Source organism: Oncorhynchus nerka, linkage group LG20, assembly GCF_034236695.1.
Source record: "Oncorhynchus nerka isolate Pitt River linkage group LG20, Oner_Uvic_2.0, whole genome shotgun sequence".
Classification (NCBI taxonomy): Eukaryota; Metazoa; Chordata; class Actinopteri; order Salmoniformes; family Salmonidae; genus Oncorhynchus; species Oncorhynchus nerka.
In genome coordinates this window covers 87,375,084-87,390,103 of record NC_088415.1, presented here as the reverse complement: position 1 = coordinate 87,390,103, position 15,020 = coordinate 87,375,084, and the positions used below count along the sequence as shown (strand labels likewise).

Sequence of the window (15,020 nt, the reverse complement as noted above, 5' to 3'; positions counted from 1 at the left end):
ACAGTTACAAGACCCCAGACCTGACTGCCCTTAACCAACACAAAAACATCCTATGGCGTTCTGCATTAGCATCGAACAGCCCCCGTGATATGCAGCTGTTCAGGGAAGCTAGAAACCGTTATACACAGGCAGTTAGAAAAGCCAAGGCTAGCTTTTTCAAGCAGAAATTTGCTTCCTGCAACACTAACTCTAAAAAGTTCTGGGACACTGTAAAGTCCATGGAGAATAAGAACACCTCCTCCCAGCTGCCCACTGCACTGAAGATAGGAAACACTGTCACCACTGATAAATCCACCATAATTGAGAATTTCAATAAGCATTTTTCTACCCCGGTCAACAGCACTGCACCCCCAACAGCAACTCGCCCAAGCCTTCCCCATTTCTCCTTCTCCCAAATCCATTCAGCTGAAGTTCTGAAAGAGCTGAAAAATCTGGACCCCTACAAATCAGCCGGGCTAGACAATCTGGACCCTTTCTTTCTAAAATTATCTGCCGAAATTGTTGCCACCCCTATTACTAGCCTGTTCAACCTCTCTTTCGTGTCATCTGAGATTCCCAAAGATTGGAAAGCAGCTGCGGTCATCCCCCCTCTTCAAAGGGGGGGACACTCTTGACCCAAACTGCTACAGACCTATATCTATCCTACCATGCCTTTCTAAGGTCTTGAAAGCCAAGTCAACAAACAGATTACCGACCATTTCGAATCTCACCATACCTTCTCTGCTATGCAATCTGGTTTCAGAGCTGGTCATGGGTGCACCTCAGCCACGCTCAAGGTCCTAAACGATATCTTAACCGCCATCGATAAGAAACATTACTGTGCAGCCGTATTCATTGATCTGGCCAAGGCTTTCGACTCTGTCAACCACCACATCCTCATCGGCAGACTCGACAGCCTTGGTTTCTCAAATGATTGCCTCGCCTGGTTCACCAACTACTTCTCTGATAGAGTTCAGTGTGTCAAATCGGAGGGTCTGCTGTCCGGACCTCTGGCAGTCTCTATGGGGGTGCCACAGGGTTCAATTCTTGGACCGACTCTCTTCTCTGTATACATCAATGAGGTCGCTCTTGCTGCTGGTGAGTCTCTGATCCACCTCTACGCAGACGACACCATTCTGTATACTTCCGGCCCTTCTTTGGACACTGTGTTAACAACCCTCCAGGCAAGCTTCAATGCCATACAACTCTCCTTCCGTGGCCTCCAATTGCTCTTAAATACAAGTAAAACTAAATGCATGCTCTTCAACCGATCGCTACCTGCACCTACCCGCCTGTCCAACATCACTACTCTGGACGGCTCTGACTTAGAATACGTGGACAACTACAAATACTTAGGTGTCTGGTTAGACTGTAAACTCTCCTTCCAGACCCATATCAAACATCTCCAATCCAAAGTTAAATCTAGAATTGGCTTCCTATTTCGCAACAAAGCATCCTTCACTCATGCTGCCAAACATACCCTTGTAAAATTGACCATCCTACCAATCCTCGACTTTGGCGATGTCATTTACAAAATAGCCTCCAATACCCTACTCAACAAATTGGATGCAGTCTATCACAGTGCTATCCGTTTTGTCACCAAAGCCCCATATACTACCCACCATTGCGACCTGTACGCTCTCGTTGGCTGGCCCTCGCTTCATACTCGTCGCCAAACCCACTGGCTCCATGTCATCTACAAGACCCTGCTAGGTAAAGTCCCCCTTATCTCAGCTCGCTGGTCACCATAGCATCTCCCACCTGTAGCACACGCTCCAGCAGGTATATCTCTCTAGTCACCCCCAAAACCAATTCTTTCTTTGGCCGCCTCTCCTTCCAGTTCTCTGCTGCCAATGACTGGAACGAACTACAAAAATCTCTTAAATTGGAAACACTTATCTCCCTCACTAGCTTTAAGCACCAACTGTCAGAGCATCTTACAGATTACTGCACCTGTACATAGCCCACCTATAATTTAGCCCAAACAACTACCTCTTTCCCAACTGTATTTAATTTATTTATTTATTTTGCTCCTTTGCACCCCATTATTTTTATTTCTACTTTGCACATTCTTCCATTGCAATACTACCATTCCAGTGTTTTACTTGCTATATTGTATTTACTTTGCCACCATGGCCTTTTTTGCCTTTACCTCCCTTCTCACCTAATTTGCTCACATTGTATATAGACTTTTTTTTTTTTACTGTATTATTGACTGTATGTTTGTTTTACTCCATGTGTAACTCTGTGTCGTTGTATGTGTCGAACTGCTTTGCTTTATCTTGGCCAGGTCGCAATTGTAAATGAGAACTTGTTCTCAACTTGCTTACCTGGTTAAATAAAGGTGAAATAAAATAAAATAAAAACAAGGATGAGATGCGTTATATCCTGGGTTGTCCTGAACACAATGAGCCCAAGTTTGTCATATTGTGAAGAAAATTTGCTGGGAAAATGCACTTGAAAGCACTCATGACCTCATTCTATGCGCATCACAATTACAATCTGTTTGTCTGAAGTATGTATATGTGTGGGGTACAGAGATGAGGTAGTCATTCAAAAATCATGTTAAACACTATTATAGCACACAGATTCCATGCCACATATTATGTGACTTGTTTTTACTCCTGAACTTATTTTGGCCATAACAAATGGCTTGAATACTTATTGACTCAAGACATTTCAGCTTTTTAATAAAAAAAATCATATTTGTAAAAAATTTCGACAAACATAATTCCACTTTGGCATTATAAGGTATAGATAGGTCAATGACACAAAATCTCAACTTAAGCCATTTTAAATTCAGGCAGTAACATAAAATGTGGAAAAAGTCATAAGGGTGTGAATACTTTCTGAAACCACTGTAGGCTAATTTCCATGAGTGAAAGAGGTTAAAATAATTTGTTTTGTCGTCTCTGTGCGGTTCATGCCTATCCCGTGGGTCTCCTATCCACCCTCCTCTATTTTTCATGTCACCAGCTTTCACTAATGGAAGATAATGTCATGATCAGAAAAGCTTGAATTTCTTATCAATCAGGAAAATCCCTGCCACTGGCTATGCTATGTTTAACTGTAGCATCCAACAGGTTGTGGCAGCGTTTTTAGGGTGCGCTGCCCTTCACCACCATTAGCTGTCAACACCTGAGTCCCACTCTTTAACAGATAATCTCTCTGCTTTTTAGCTCTAGTAACTTCATCTAGCTTCATCACTCCCTTAACGGCCCTTAAACATGCCCTTGGAGCATCGTCTCTGCATCAAGAGAGAGCCAAACGTCAGGGCTGTCCCCTCCGCCCATTCTGTTTCACTCCAAAACTGATTTGTAAACTAAAAACACACTGTTTTCTCTTTATACATCTCTTGCTCTGCCTCCATTTCTCTTTCATCCTGTGTTTATTCCTCTCCAGTAGACTATTGAACTTTTCACCAAAACAAATGATGATCTATAAGGTTTGAGCTCTATTTTCCCCACACATTTTTTTTTCAGTAGCTAAACACCATTTTGTCAGGAACAGTAGTGTATATATCCTCCTGAGGCTTCCCTTTAGGTCCTTGGAGATTAGAGGTTGATTTCAGTACTCTGAGGGTAAGGCCGATTATCTTCTTATCAGCTAAGAGTAGCACACTGAAATCTGCCCTGGGCAGCACAGTCTGCTTGTGATCTCTACCTAATGGGATTACTGCGGTCAATTTTTGTAGGTTTCACTCAGGACTGCCGCAGTGCTTTCCACGGGAGTTAACATGTACCCTGGAGTACAGGCTACAGTGAGGTGTGCTGACCGCGTCATACTCGTATTCGTAATTGTATTCGTTTTATCACAGTTGATTCTCATAATCGGATTTATTGTTATCGTAAAAACTGGAAGTGTGCTTTAAAAGCCTTTAAGCCTATACCCAGGGCTCTTCGACCAATTCGCACATGCAACAATTTTTTGGGGCTGTGTGACTATACATTTTATTTTGGTAGCCCCGTACGACAAAACTATTATCCAATAAAATACGAAATCAACAGCATAGCCGTGGTTAACAGCATAGCCGTGGTAAGTAGGGGTGCTGAGGGTGCTGCAGCACCCCCTGACAAATGGAAATCAAATAAAAAGTATATAAAAAAGGCCTTTATTACTCTTGTATGAGCGGAGAAGAACACTCATCAACAAAGCAGAGAAAAAATACTCCTCAGCACCCCCTCCTCCCCCCCCCAACAAAAATGATCTGCAGCACCTACCCTAAACCCTAGCCCTAAACACAAGTAGAAACATTAGCAACATCAAATAAACATAGGAGTTATTGTGAAAGGAGACTAAAAAATGTTTTCATTATCCAAGTATCAGTTCACAGTCAGGCAACAAAGCATGTTGCCTGGTTACAACAACAATATTATTGCATATTTGAGTATTGTTATTATTACTACTATTACCTGTTAGCTGATTGCAGTAATGGATAACAGTTTATAGTTTGCAGTTGCACAACAAAGCTCATGTTTTATTCACCGATGTAAATATGTTTGCAGTCACACTTTTGAATATAATTATTAAACATTGTTTTTATTCTAATTTATTGTCCACTGATGTGTTCTACATCATCAAGGTAACAACTGGTGATTAAGAATGATAGGATAGTCTTTTGCAGTAAAAAAAATAATAATCATCATTCTGGTGCTCCTACATTTTGTCTGGTGCTCCTACATTTTGTCTGGTGCTCCTACATTTTGTCTGGTGCTCCTACATTTTGTCTGGTGCTCCTACATTTTGTCTGGTGCTCCTACATTTTGTCTGGTACTCCTACATTTTGCCTGGTGCTCCTTACTTTCTGAAATTAGGAGCACCAGTGCTACCAATAAAAATAGGTCATTTAGAGCCCTGCCTATACCTCAGGTGTGCAATCCAATCGTTGCAGCGGGCTCAACCTGCCCATTTCTTTTCAGACAGCTGAACGAGCTAATTTCATTATTTAGAACACACATCGCTTCGCACTGTCTGACTGACATGAGAGTGATGCGCGCTGGCATCTGGAAAGGCCTTTTTTATGATCGCATGAGTCATAATTGTATTCGGAAAATTCTCAATATCCGTTACTCGTTTTGTCCAAATACATAGTACACCCCTAGTTCTGAGGTCGATAGACACTGTGCGAACAAGGGGAGAACAAGGGTATCTTTTCATGTTCATGAGGCGTATCGCTTAACATGCTGACCACACCGCTCGTGCTCGCGTTGCAAAATAAATGTACACCTACATGTTATTCCATCATTTCATCCAAACTGTTCGCACGTGTGAACGAGCGTCTGCGTAGCCAGGCACTAAAGTAGAACTTGGCTATTTTTCACGTTTGACGCACTGCAAGTCCTGCCTCTCTCATCTCATTGGTTATTTAGAAGCATTTACCCACGTGGATGATTGAAAGATGAACTGAGGTCCACACTCCAGTCCAGTTGGTGGTGGTAATGGACCTTAAAGTTGGTTGCCAACCGCCATATAAGGTCAACAGAAGAAGAAGAAGACTGAAGGAGAAGAGATTACTAGAAACTAACTAGGTTTCCCCTTTTATCTGTGGCGTACGTGGTCTGTAGGCATCTACAGCCTCTGTTTGATTCCTAATGCAGCGAAAAGTGCCTTTCACAAGAACACACACACACACACACACACACACACACACACACACACACACACACACACACACACACACACACACACACACACACACACACACACACACACAGGAACACACACACACACACACACAAGAACACACACACACAAGAACACACACACACAGGAACACACACACACAGGAACACACACACACACACACAGGAACACACACACACAAGAACACACACACACAAGAACACACACACACAGGAACACACACACACAGGAACACACACACACAGGAACACACACACACACACACACAGGAACACACACACACAGGAACACACACACACAGGAACACACACACACAGGAACACACACACACACAGGAACACACACACACACAGGAACACACACACACACATGAACACACACACACACAGGAACACACACACACAGGAACACACACACACACAGGAACACACACACACAGGAACACACACACACAGGAACACACACACACAGGAACACACACACACAGGAACACACACACACAGGAACACACACACACACACACAGAACACACACACAGGAACACACACACAGGACACACACACACACAGGAACACACACACACAGGAACACACACACACAGGAACACACACACACACAGGAACACACACACACAGGAACACACACACACACAGGAACACACACACACAGGAACACACACACACAGGAACACACACACACAGGAACACACACACACACAGGGACACACACACACAGGAACACACACACACACAGGAATACACAAGTACAACAGTGAATTGCCATCAGAGTTAGTAAGAAAAAACAAAGGCTTTAAAAGACATATTTTTATTCAAATAATTCAAGATTCAAGCAAGTCCCTGATAAATGACTGACATAGAGTAGCATATGTAATGTTTTCCTCTCAAATTATATTTACAAGTATGTTTATGATATTGATATTGATAGTATAATATAATAAAATTAGTCTATTTAAAGTTATATAATAATAATATATGATTGTTATTATTATATGAAATAAGTCTTAACCCTGAGGCAACAAACAAGGGAACTGTGATTTTCTTTGTTAAAAGTTTTGAAAGCTAGCAAGCTAACTAGATTCTAACTTTAGATTTGTACATGTATCTCGAACTTCAGACAAATCACATGAATGGAAGCATTGGGGGGAGGGACAAATAGATATTCCTGGTACAGGAACACATTGTTGGCCAAGCCCAACTCCTCTCAATGTTCAATCTTCGAATATAGAATCCCACTGGATTTTCTCTACATTCCATTCCTCTCTCCTGAGAAACCAGGGCATAGAACCTTCACAGCCCAATGAGAGTTGAGCATTCATCAAGTCCTGACTAGCACCTAATCTGTGGATTTCTCCCCATGTCAATGCATAGATATACATATTTATATTCATATACAACATCGTTTTGAAATAAAACTAGATGCTAGCTTGGAAAGTGCATCTGCTTGGAAATTTAGTGATCGACTAAAGGTTAGTAAAATCTGTGTCCATACAGACATTGATCTCTTGAAATATTTGACAACAAAAAAAAAGTTATCACCTCTGCCTTTAGAGAGACAAAAGGAATCTCGGTGTGGGGGACGGGGACGGGACGGGGGACGGGGACGGGACGGGGGGACGGTTGAATAAAATGTGGCCTCTATCAAATTCAATTAATGGAACACAATCAAGAATGAGATCCCAACCATATTCCCAAACTAGTCAATTCAGCATACCGTGCTCCATTGTGGCCAATGCCTAGGTTTCAGGCCTAGGGCTAGCACTGCAGTCTACATACACACATCTTTCTGATGCAGGCTGTATGTAAACAGAGGCCTGTGTTTATCCATTAATCATTTAAAAAAATGTTTTACCCACAATATGAATTTGTTATATTTTAATCTTACGACCCCTGTTGGCCAGGAGGGCACTAATACATCATGAGAAACATCTGGGAGTAGCTGCAATCTGAAGAGACTACCAATACCAATCTTGGTAAAGCCACCTTTACTCTCCTATGTGTTTGGAAGCTCAGGGAACGTTCAACCCATATTACTAAAATCAATGGCAATCGACCAGGTCCAGTGAAGGATACCTCATCTCTCTCCTGCTGTTCTCCGATGCATTTTGTTCAATTATTTCTGTGTGTAATGTTTTACAATAATTTTACAGAACATGAGCGAATCAGTTGATGTATTGGTGCCATGTTTCGGTGTATATATGTGCCAGGCTTGACTGTTCACAGCAATGTGCACGTGCCAGACTTCCCCTCCCCGTCATCACCCCCAGCACACTCTTTCCTGTTGGGGTCGTTCAGCTCGTCAAACAGGTTCGTATCGATCATCTCCTGTTGCCACGGAATGGCCACGGCTCCCGTGCCAATCTCCTTGAAGAACTTCTCGTCGTTGGCGTCGAACACAATGCCCTTAATCTCGGAGAACTCAGCGATGTCGCCAGTGTCCTTGGCATAGACCACGTTGGGCTTGGGCACCCAAGGGGGGTCGATCAAACCAGCCTCCAGACGAGGAAAGTTGATGGACTTGAACCACTCGTGCTTACGGGGGTCCTCACCTCCTCCCCTGTGGAGGAAAGTTTGTTGACACATCCGTGTGAGCATCATACTGGCAGGTGAAGGCTAACTAGCTAACTAGCTAACTAGCTAACTAGGCTAACGTCACAGATAACTCAGCAAAAAATACAGTCGAACAAACAAACTTAAATACTGTCTACTGAAAAATTAATTCAACCAGTTGTTTGCAGAGTACATCGGATACTTTTGATACTGCCTTGATCAATTGTAATGTAGGTAGTGTAGGTAGTGTAATTGAAAATGAATGCTATTATGCTATGCTATGCTATGCTATGGTAAGCTACCTGACTTGATAGGGCTGTTTCCCCATAAATGACAACATCAGTAGAGAATAGATCATTGTTCTTGTTGCGTATATTAATGGTAGCCTGGACAGACTGATTCTCTTACTTGCAGCCCAGGCGTTCATCAATATTCTTCTTGAGGAACTCCTGGATGATGGTTTTGGTGGGCGCGTCAAAGTTCTTGTGCTCCCATGGGGGTTCCTCTTTGCATATGCGACGTTGCACCTCCTCCTTCTCCACCTTCTGCTTCCCGGATTCGGGACCCTTGAACGGGGTGTAGGCAGCCACCATCTCATAAATACTGCATCCCAGCGCCCACCAGTCCACCGATGTCCTGTAGGGAACTTCGTTCAGGATCTCAGGGGCCATGTATGCTCCGGTTCCAGCCTGGGACGGTGTAGGGGAGGCAGGAGGAGAGATTCAGGAAGAATTGAAGCAAGATGGAGACAATTAGAGGACAACTCATCATCATACGGTATGTTTGAAACATCAGCTCATTTGGGTAACATGGCTTTAGAAGTGATTTTAACCATCCTTACAGTTCCTTCTATACTGTATCTGTTTCCTGTTTCTCAAAAGTCAACATTTCTCTTGACCGATAATGAAAGCATGCTGAAGCCAGTTATAATGGGTTATCAGAAAGCTGATCCACATGATGAGGATGGAACAGCCTGAGTGATATTCTACTTGCCAAGGGTCTGTACCATGAGATACGATTAGACCAAAAAAATACTGTTTTAGTGTTAGTTTGGTACATTTTCTACTAGCCTGGTCTAAGGCGTACTAGCCTCGGGCTAGCGAAGATGAGACAAGGTGAGACCTAGTGAGGATGAGACCAGGAACATAAGGTTATGGGAATGAGGTAAGGTAAGGTCTTAGGAATGACTAGAAAGGGACAGAGAGAGAGGGAAAGGGAGAAGATGGTTTACATTAAAACAGGACATGACTATGAACACAGCCATGTGGAACAGGAAGAAGATGGCTTACATTAAAACCGGACATGGCTATGAACACAGCCATGTGGAACAGGAAGAAGATGGCTTACATTAAAACAGGACATGGCTATGAACACAGCCATGTGGAACAGGAAGAAGAAGATTAAAACAGGGTTTACATTAAAAGCCAGGAACATGACTATGAACACAGCCATGTGGAACAGGAAGAAGATGGTTTACATTAAAACCGGACATGGCTATGAACACAGCCATGTGGAACAGGAAGAAGATGGCTTACATTAAAACCGGACATGACTATGAACACAGCCATGTGGAACAGGAAGAAGATGGTTTACATTAAAACAGGACATGACTATGAACACAGCCATGTGCTGTTTTATATAAGCCCTCTATTTCCTGTCCCTCTCTCTCTCTGTCCCTCTCTAGTCCTTCCTGTGCTCCTTCCTGACTTCAGCCATAGCGTGGGACAAGTAGCTTAATGCTAATGCTAATCTCTCTCTCTCTCCTGTCAAGAGTCACGTGCACATCCAGGGTGACGTACCTCTCCTTCTGCTTACATAAAGGATGTCCATCCATGGACTCTAGTGAGCGACCACATGCACCCATATACTGTAAGACACACACACACACACACACACACACACACACACACACACACACACACACACACACACACACACACACACACACACAGACACACACACACACACACACACACACACACACACACACACACACACACACACACACACACACACACACACACACACACACACACACACACACACACACACACACACACACACACACAGACACACACACACACACACACACACACACGTGTACATCTATATGTATAATCATGCACAAGTATAGCATTACAAATGTGCTTAGCAATACGTATTGGAGAGCCCTGTGGTCGTGTATTCTAGAGGACGACACTACCACAGCACTGCACATCGGACCTATAGCATGAATTCAAGGGCTTTTCACCTTGGTTGACTGGTATCAGGCTTCCATTTAAGCAATAAGGCCCGAGGGGGTGTGGTATATGGCCGATATACCACGGCTAAGGGCTATTGTTCTTAGGCACCACTCAACGCGGAGTCTCGAGTACCAGGTGTCTATTTAAGTAATAAGGCCCGAGGCGTTGTGGTATATGGCCAATATACCACGGCTAAGGGCTGTTGTTCTTATGCACGACTCAAAACGGAGTCCCTGGTACCAGGTGTCTATTAGCTTTTATCCTGCATGAGCTAAAGCAGGACTGCTTGCCAGGTTTCTCCTTGTACACTTAATTGCTAACCACATTGAAAACACCTTTCCAAAAGAGGACAGCGATGGACTACTTACTCCCTGTGACTGGTCAAATCAAAGCTCTCCAAACACCTGATTGGTCCAGCCATTGGCCAAACAGCTGGGGCAAACTTTGGCCTCTAATTCCTCAACCTTTTTTGTAGATCTAAGGCCTCACTAAATACACTGCATAGTCAAGAAATTGTAAGTAGACCATCAAAATGGTCTAGTTCATTAATACACAGAAACTGTGCCTAAGGTTAACCTGGTTTTGCTAGTCTGATCAGGGGACTGATTTGTGTAATGCCTGCTAAGTAAGAGGCTTAAAAGGGCAAAGCCAGCCAAGCCTATGGGGGGTTAGTCAAGGCTCCCCGGTCTGCCGAGGAGGACCAGAGAAGAGCTCTGGATAATGAGCTTACTGGGCTTCTACAGAGCCTGCATCTTACTCTTCATTGACCCGTAGAGATGCCCCAATCTGTAAAACTCTGTGACAAATCATTTGACTGAAAAGCTAATGGTTTACTGGTTCACAGGATTGATAAACATACACACAGCATCTACACACAGCAGAAGTCTTCCTAAGGTGCATTTTTCATCAAGTATCAGTCACCCAGGTAACAACACAATTTGCACAATTAACACAATTAGCCTTGTCCTCCCTGAATGAAATGGTTGGCTTAACCAAGGGAGATGCTTTTAAACGATCCATTTCTCTGGTTCGTTGACTTGCAAACTCCTGTCCTGTGTCTTTGATTGGTCAGATTGGTTTTGATGACCTCATTTCTTTGGTATCCTGGTTGTGCAAACAGACACCCCACGTAGAGACCTTGTAATATACCATTCTATAGTCTCAAGAGGCTACATAAATCTTGCCTATCTTTATATTGCACAAAGGTGCTGTACCCATGAGTTTACGCAGTATCCAAGGAGTTTAGGGGCTGGACATAATAATCCCTTTTTCACTGAAGAGATCAGGAGGACACCCCTGACACACCAAATCCAACCCCCAACGCTACTTACAATGCCCCCAAAATGGTCTGTCCTATAGTTGTCTGGGATATAATAACCACCCATTAAGGATAAAATCAGTTATATCAAGGATGGGCAACTGACAATTTCCCCCCCCAATTTTTTTTTAATGGGGGTGGGGATTCAGTCGGTAGTTAGGATAGTAGAATACACTAAATTACATTTTGACATGTGGTTTGTGCATCAGCAGGTTTTCTATTGTTATGTCAGTCACTGATAGTCACTCAATTAGCGTATGTCAGCAAAACATTTCTAGATTGGTGAATTAGGCTAGACAGCTATCTTGTAGTAATCATGGTCAAATTACCATCTGGGGGGGCACCCATTGATTTTGTTTGTCACTCTCAGAGTTATTAGTAGAATTGCAGGAAATTAGCTGTAAAACTGCAAATGTTTCTCTCTGGGCCATGGCAAAATGAGTAGAAATGCATGAAATGTGTTATAAAATTGGTAAAACTTCTCTATGCCTCATGGCAAAATGTGTAGAATTACATGATTTGTTTTATTCTCTCCTCTGTCAAGAGGGGGCTAAAATGTTTTGCTCGCAAGGTGAGGAGGGCCCCCCCCAAAAAATGTAACTTAGGGCCCCTAAAAGGCTAGGGCCGGCTCTGACTGCATGTGTAGGTACTGATGTGGGTACGCAGACCTACAAGCCCCTCATGATGCCTATCCCTGGTGTAGATCAATGATTTATATATACACTAGATGACTTAGAGGGGCACTGTTTTGAAGACACCGTGTCTCCATCTTGCGCAGCCCCGGGTTATATAATGGAGGCAGACTCCTCTTGGACAGATACTGAACGATCCAGTAATCCCTCCAGATTTACAGCAAAAGCTTCAGAGACAGAGAGAGGGTCCAGAGAATACATATATATGAGACTCTGAGGTCAATAGTCATCAACCCTAACCCTAGCCCCATCATCTAATAGGCAGGGATAGGACGATACCATGTCATAAACTCATCCACTCCCTCCCATGTTAAGTTACTCCTCATTTTTTTAGTGAGACATAGCACGTCGCTTCTGATCCCATATAAAACCCTTCAGCCTGGCTTTTGACCTAAAGCTGTTGCTGACACATCATTGTCAATTCACCAGAAAATGCATTAGAAGCCACATGCACTTTTAATCATCCAAATTGTCACACTATGATGAAAAGGTCAATTCTGGAAGCTTGCTATCAGATCGCAACCATAAAGGAACCTTATTGCCTTCATTGTCATGACATCATCATCATTTCTTCATACTCATTCTCCACCATCCCGACTTTCGACTTTCGATAGTTTCCCAAAGCCACAGTCAACTACAAGTTTTTGAAAATCCAACTTCAACAGGCTTACCTTCTGGGAGATGGTCTTTCCAGCAGGTAGCTCCACGGCCAGACCCAGATCAGAGAGTCGGCACTGGCCAAAGCTGTCCAGCAGCACGTTCTCGGGCTTCATGTCACGATATATGATATCCATTTCATGCAGATGAAGAATGCCTGTGCAGATCTGCGCTGTGTAGTAGATGATGCGTGCCATCTCAATACCCTTGGTCTTCTCACTGACGTAATAGATGTGGTACCTGAGGTCACCGCCGTTCATCAGGGTCATGACAAGGCACAGGTGGGTCTTGGTGTCATAGGCGTAGGCCAGGTTGACAAGAAACAGGCTGTTGACCTTTTCCAGGATCTGCTTCTCCAGCAGGGCCATCTTCTCACCATGTTTCTTCTTCAGGCGCTTCTTGCACAGCTTCTTGCAGGCGTACATCTGGCCTGTGTTCTTCACCTGTACGGCACATACCTGGACAGAGGGAGACCGTGGGTGAGAAGGACTCTTGAATACCTCAGCAGTACCCTAAGGGCTGGATAAATGGCACCTTGTGACACTCAGTTTTGAAATTGACACATGACGCTTGAACAGGGAGACATTTGGAGTTTCCATTGAGAATTCTCTCATCTTGTAGAACAACTTGATAATGATACAAGCTTGAAAGTATGCATAGAGTAGTAGCGAGTGATGAAACTGATTCTGTACTTTAGGAATTAAGAACCGTGGGTCATCTCTTGTGGGGGATTAATGAGAGATTAGCTCTCTGCAAGTTAACTGAGGTGTACTTTGTACTGATAGACGCTGCATCAGTGAAACTATGGGAACGACTATATGGGATTAGTAATTGATTCAGTACATAATTCTTTATTTTGTGAATTGTCCTGTTGCCACATGTGTTTTACATTCATTAAAGAGATAATATTGCAGATACATATTACTGACATGTAGTCATTTTGCCAGTGTTGCAAAGACATGATGCTGCTGTATTGGTTTCTGCATGCTTACCTCTCCGAAACCTCCCTTACCCAGAGTTCTGAACTCATAAAAGGTTTTATCACTGATGGGCTGCTTCTCGTACTCCTTCCACTGCAGGAATTTGTCAAAGAAGGGGCTAGTTTGGTAGTCCGTGAAGGGCTTGTCTTTCAGAAACTCCCGTGTGGCTTCCTTCACCTTGACATTCATCACTTCGTCAAAGTCATTGTCCGTCACTGCCTTACACTTGTCGGCTACCTCCCCAGTGAGGTAGGTCAGAAAGTTATTGGAGTCGGCCTTGCAAAACTTTTTCATCATGTTCGCCCTCTGCTTATCCTTGTCAGCACCTTCCGCCAGATCCCAGTCATTCAGCTCGTCTAGGTACTCAGCGGCATTGATGTACTCTGGGGTAGCAGTCAGGAACTGCCGGAAGAACTTCTTGCCGATTGGCTGCCTCTCACAGAGCGACTCAAAGTTCTTATCAATGGTAGTCCGGATGGTGGCACACTGCTCGGCCAGGGGCAGTGACAAACTCCGACGACGCTTTTTCATCTCCTTGTCGTCGCCACCCTGGGCTTTCAGGTAGGCCGTGTTGGCCACCAGGTTATCCAATCCCCCCATGTCACACATCTTGGTGGCTTTGTCTGGTCTATCCCCCCTACGTGACTGGGTTCTTCAGCAGTTCCTTAGGATCCCTTGCTCTGTGGAGTGTGTTTTCTGAGTGTGCGTGTCTGTGTGTGTGCAACTCGCTCCAAAGACTGGATGCGAATGAGTGGCAACAGCACACGTACCTGCAGACCTAAGACACACCCAGTAATTACTCCTTTAGAATTAAATACCTGGGAGGGATTTTGGCTTAAGGATCTTTGTGTTGTCTATTCGCAGATGCTGCTCACGGAAAGGGAACTGTAAGAAGGTTCTCTCCTAAGAGGCTTTATGGTTCGCTATATTTGGCCCGGTGT

The 15,020-nt window shown here is 43.8% G+C and overlaps 1 protein-coding gene across 1 annotated transcript; it reads right to left on the bottom strand.

The window, feature by feature from the left end:
* Nucleotides 1-6,437: 6,437 nt before the first annotated feature.
* grk7a (G protein-coupled receptor kinase 7a) lies at nt 6,438-14,813 on the bottom strand. The gene is made up of 4 exons (XM_029624269.2): nt 14,092-14,813; nt 13,114-13,557; nt 8,598-8,878; nt 6,438-8,196 (listed from the first exon to the last, which is right to left on the bottom strand). The coding sequence occupies exons 1-4, from the start codon at nt 14,686-14,688 to the stop codon at nt 7,857-7,859; spliced, it is 1,662 nt and encodes a 553-aa protein (XP_029480129.1). The 5' UTR covers nt 14,689-14,813; the 3' UTR covers nt 6,438-7,856.
* Nucleotides 14,814-15,020: the final 207 nt, after the last annotated feature.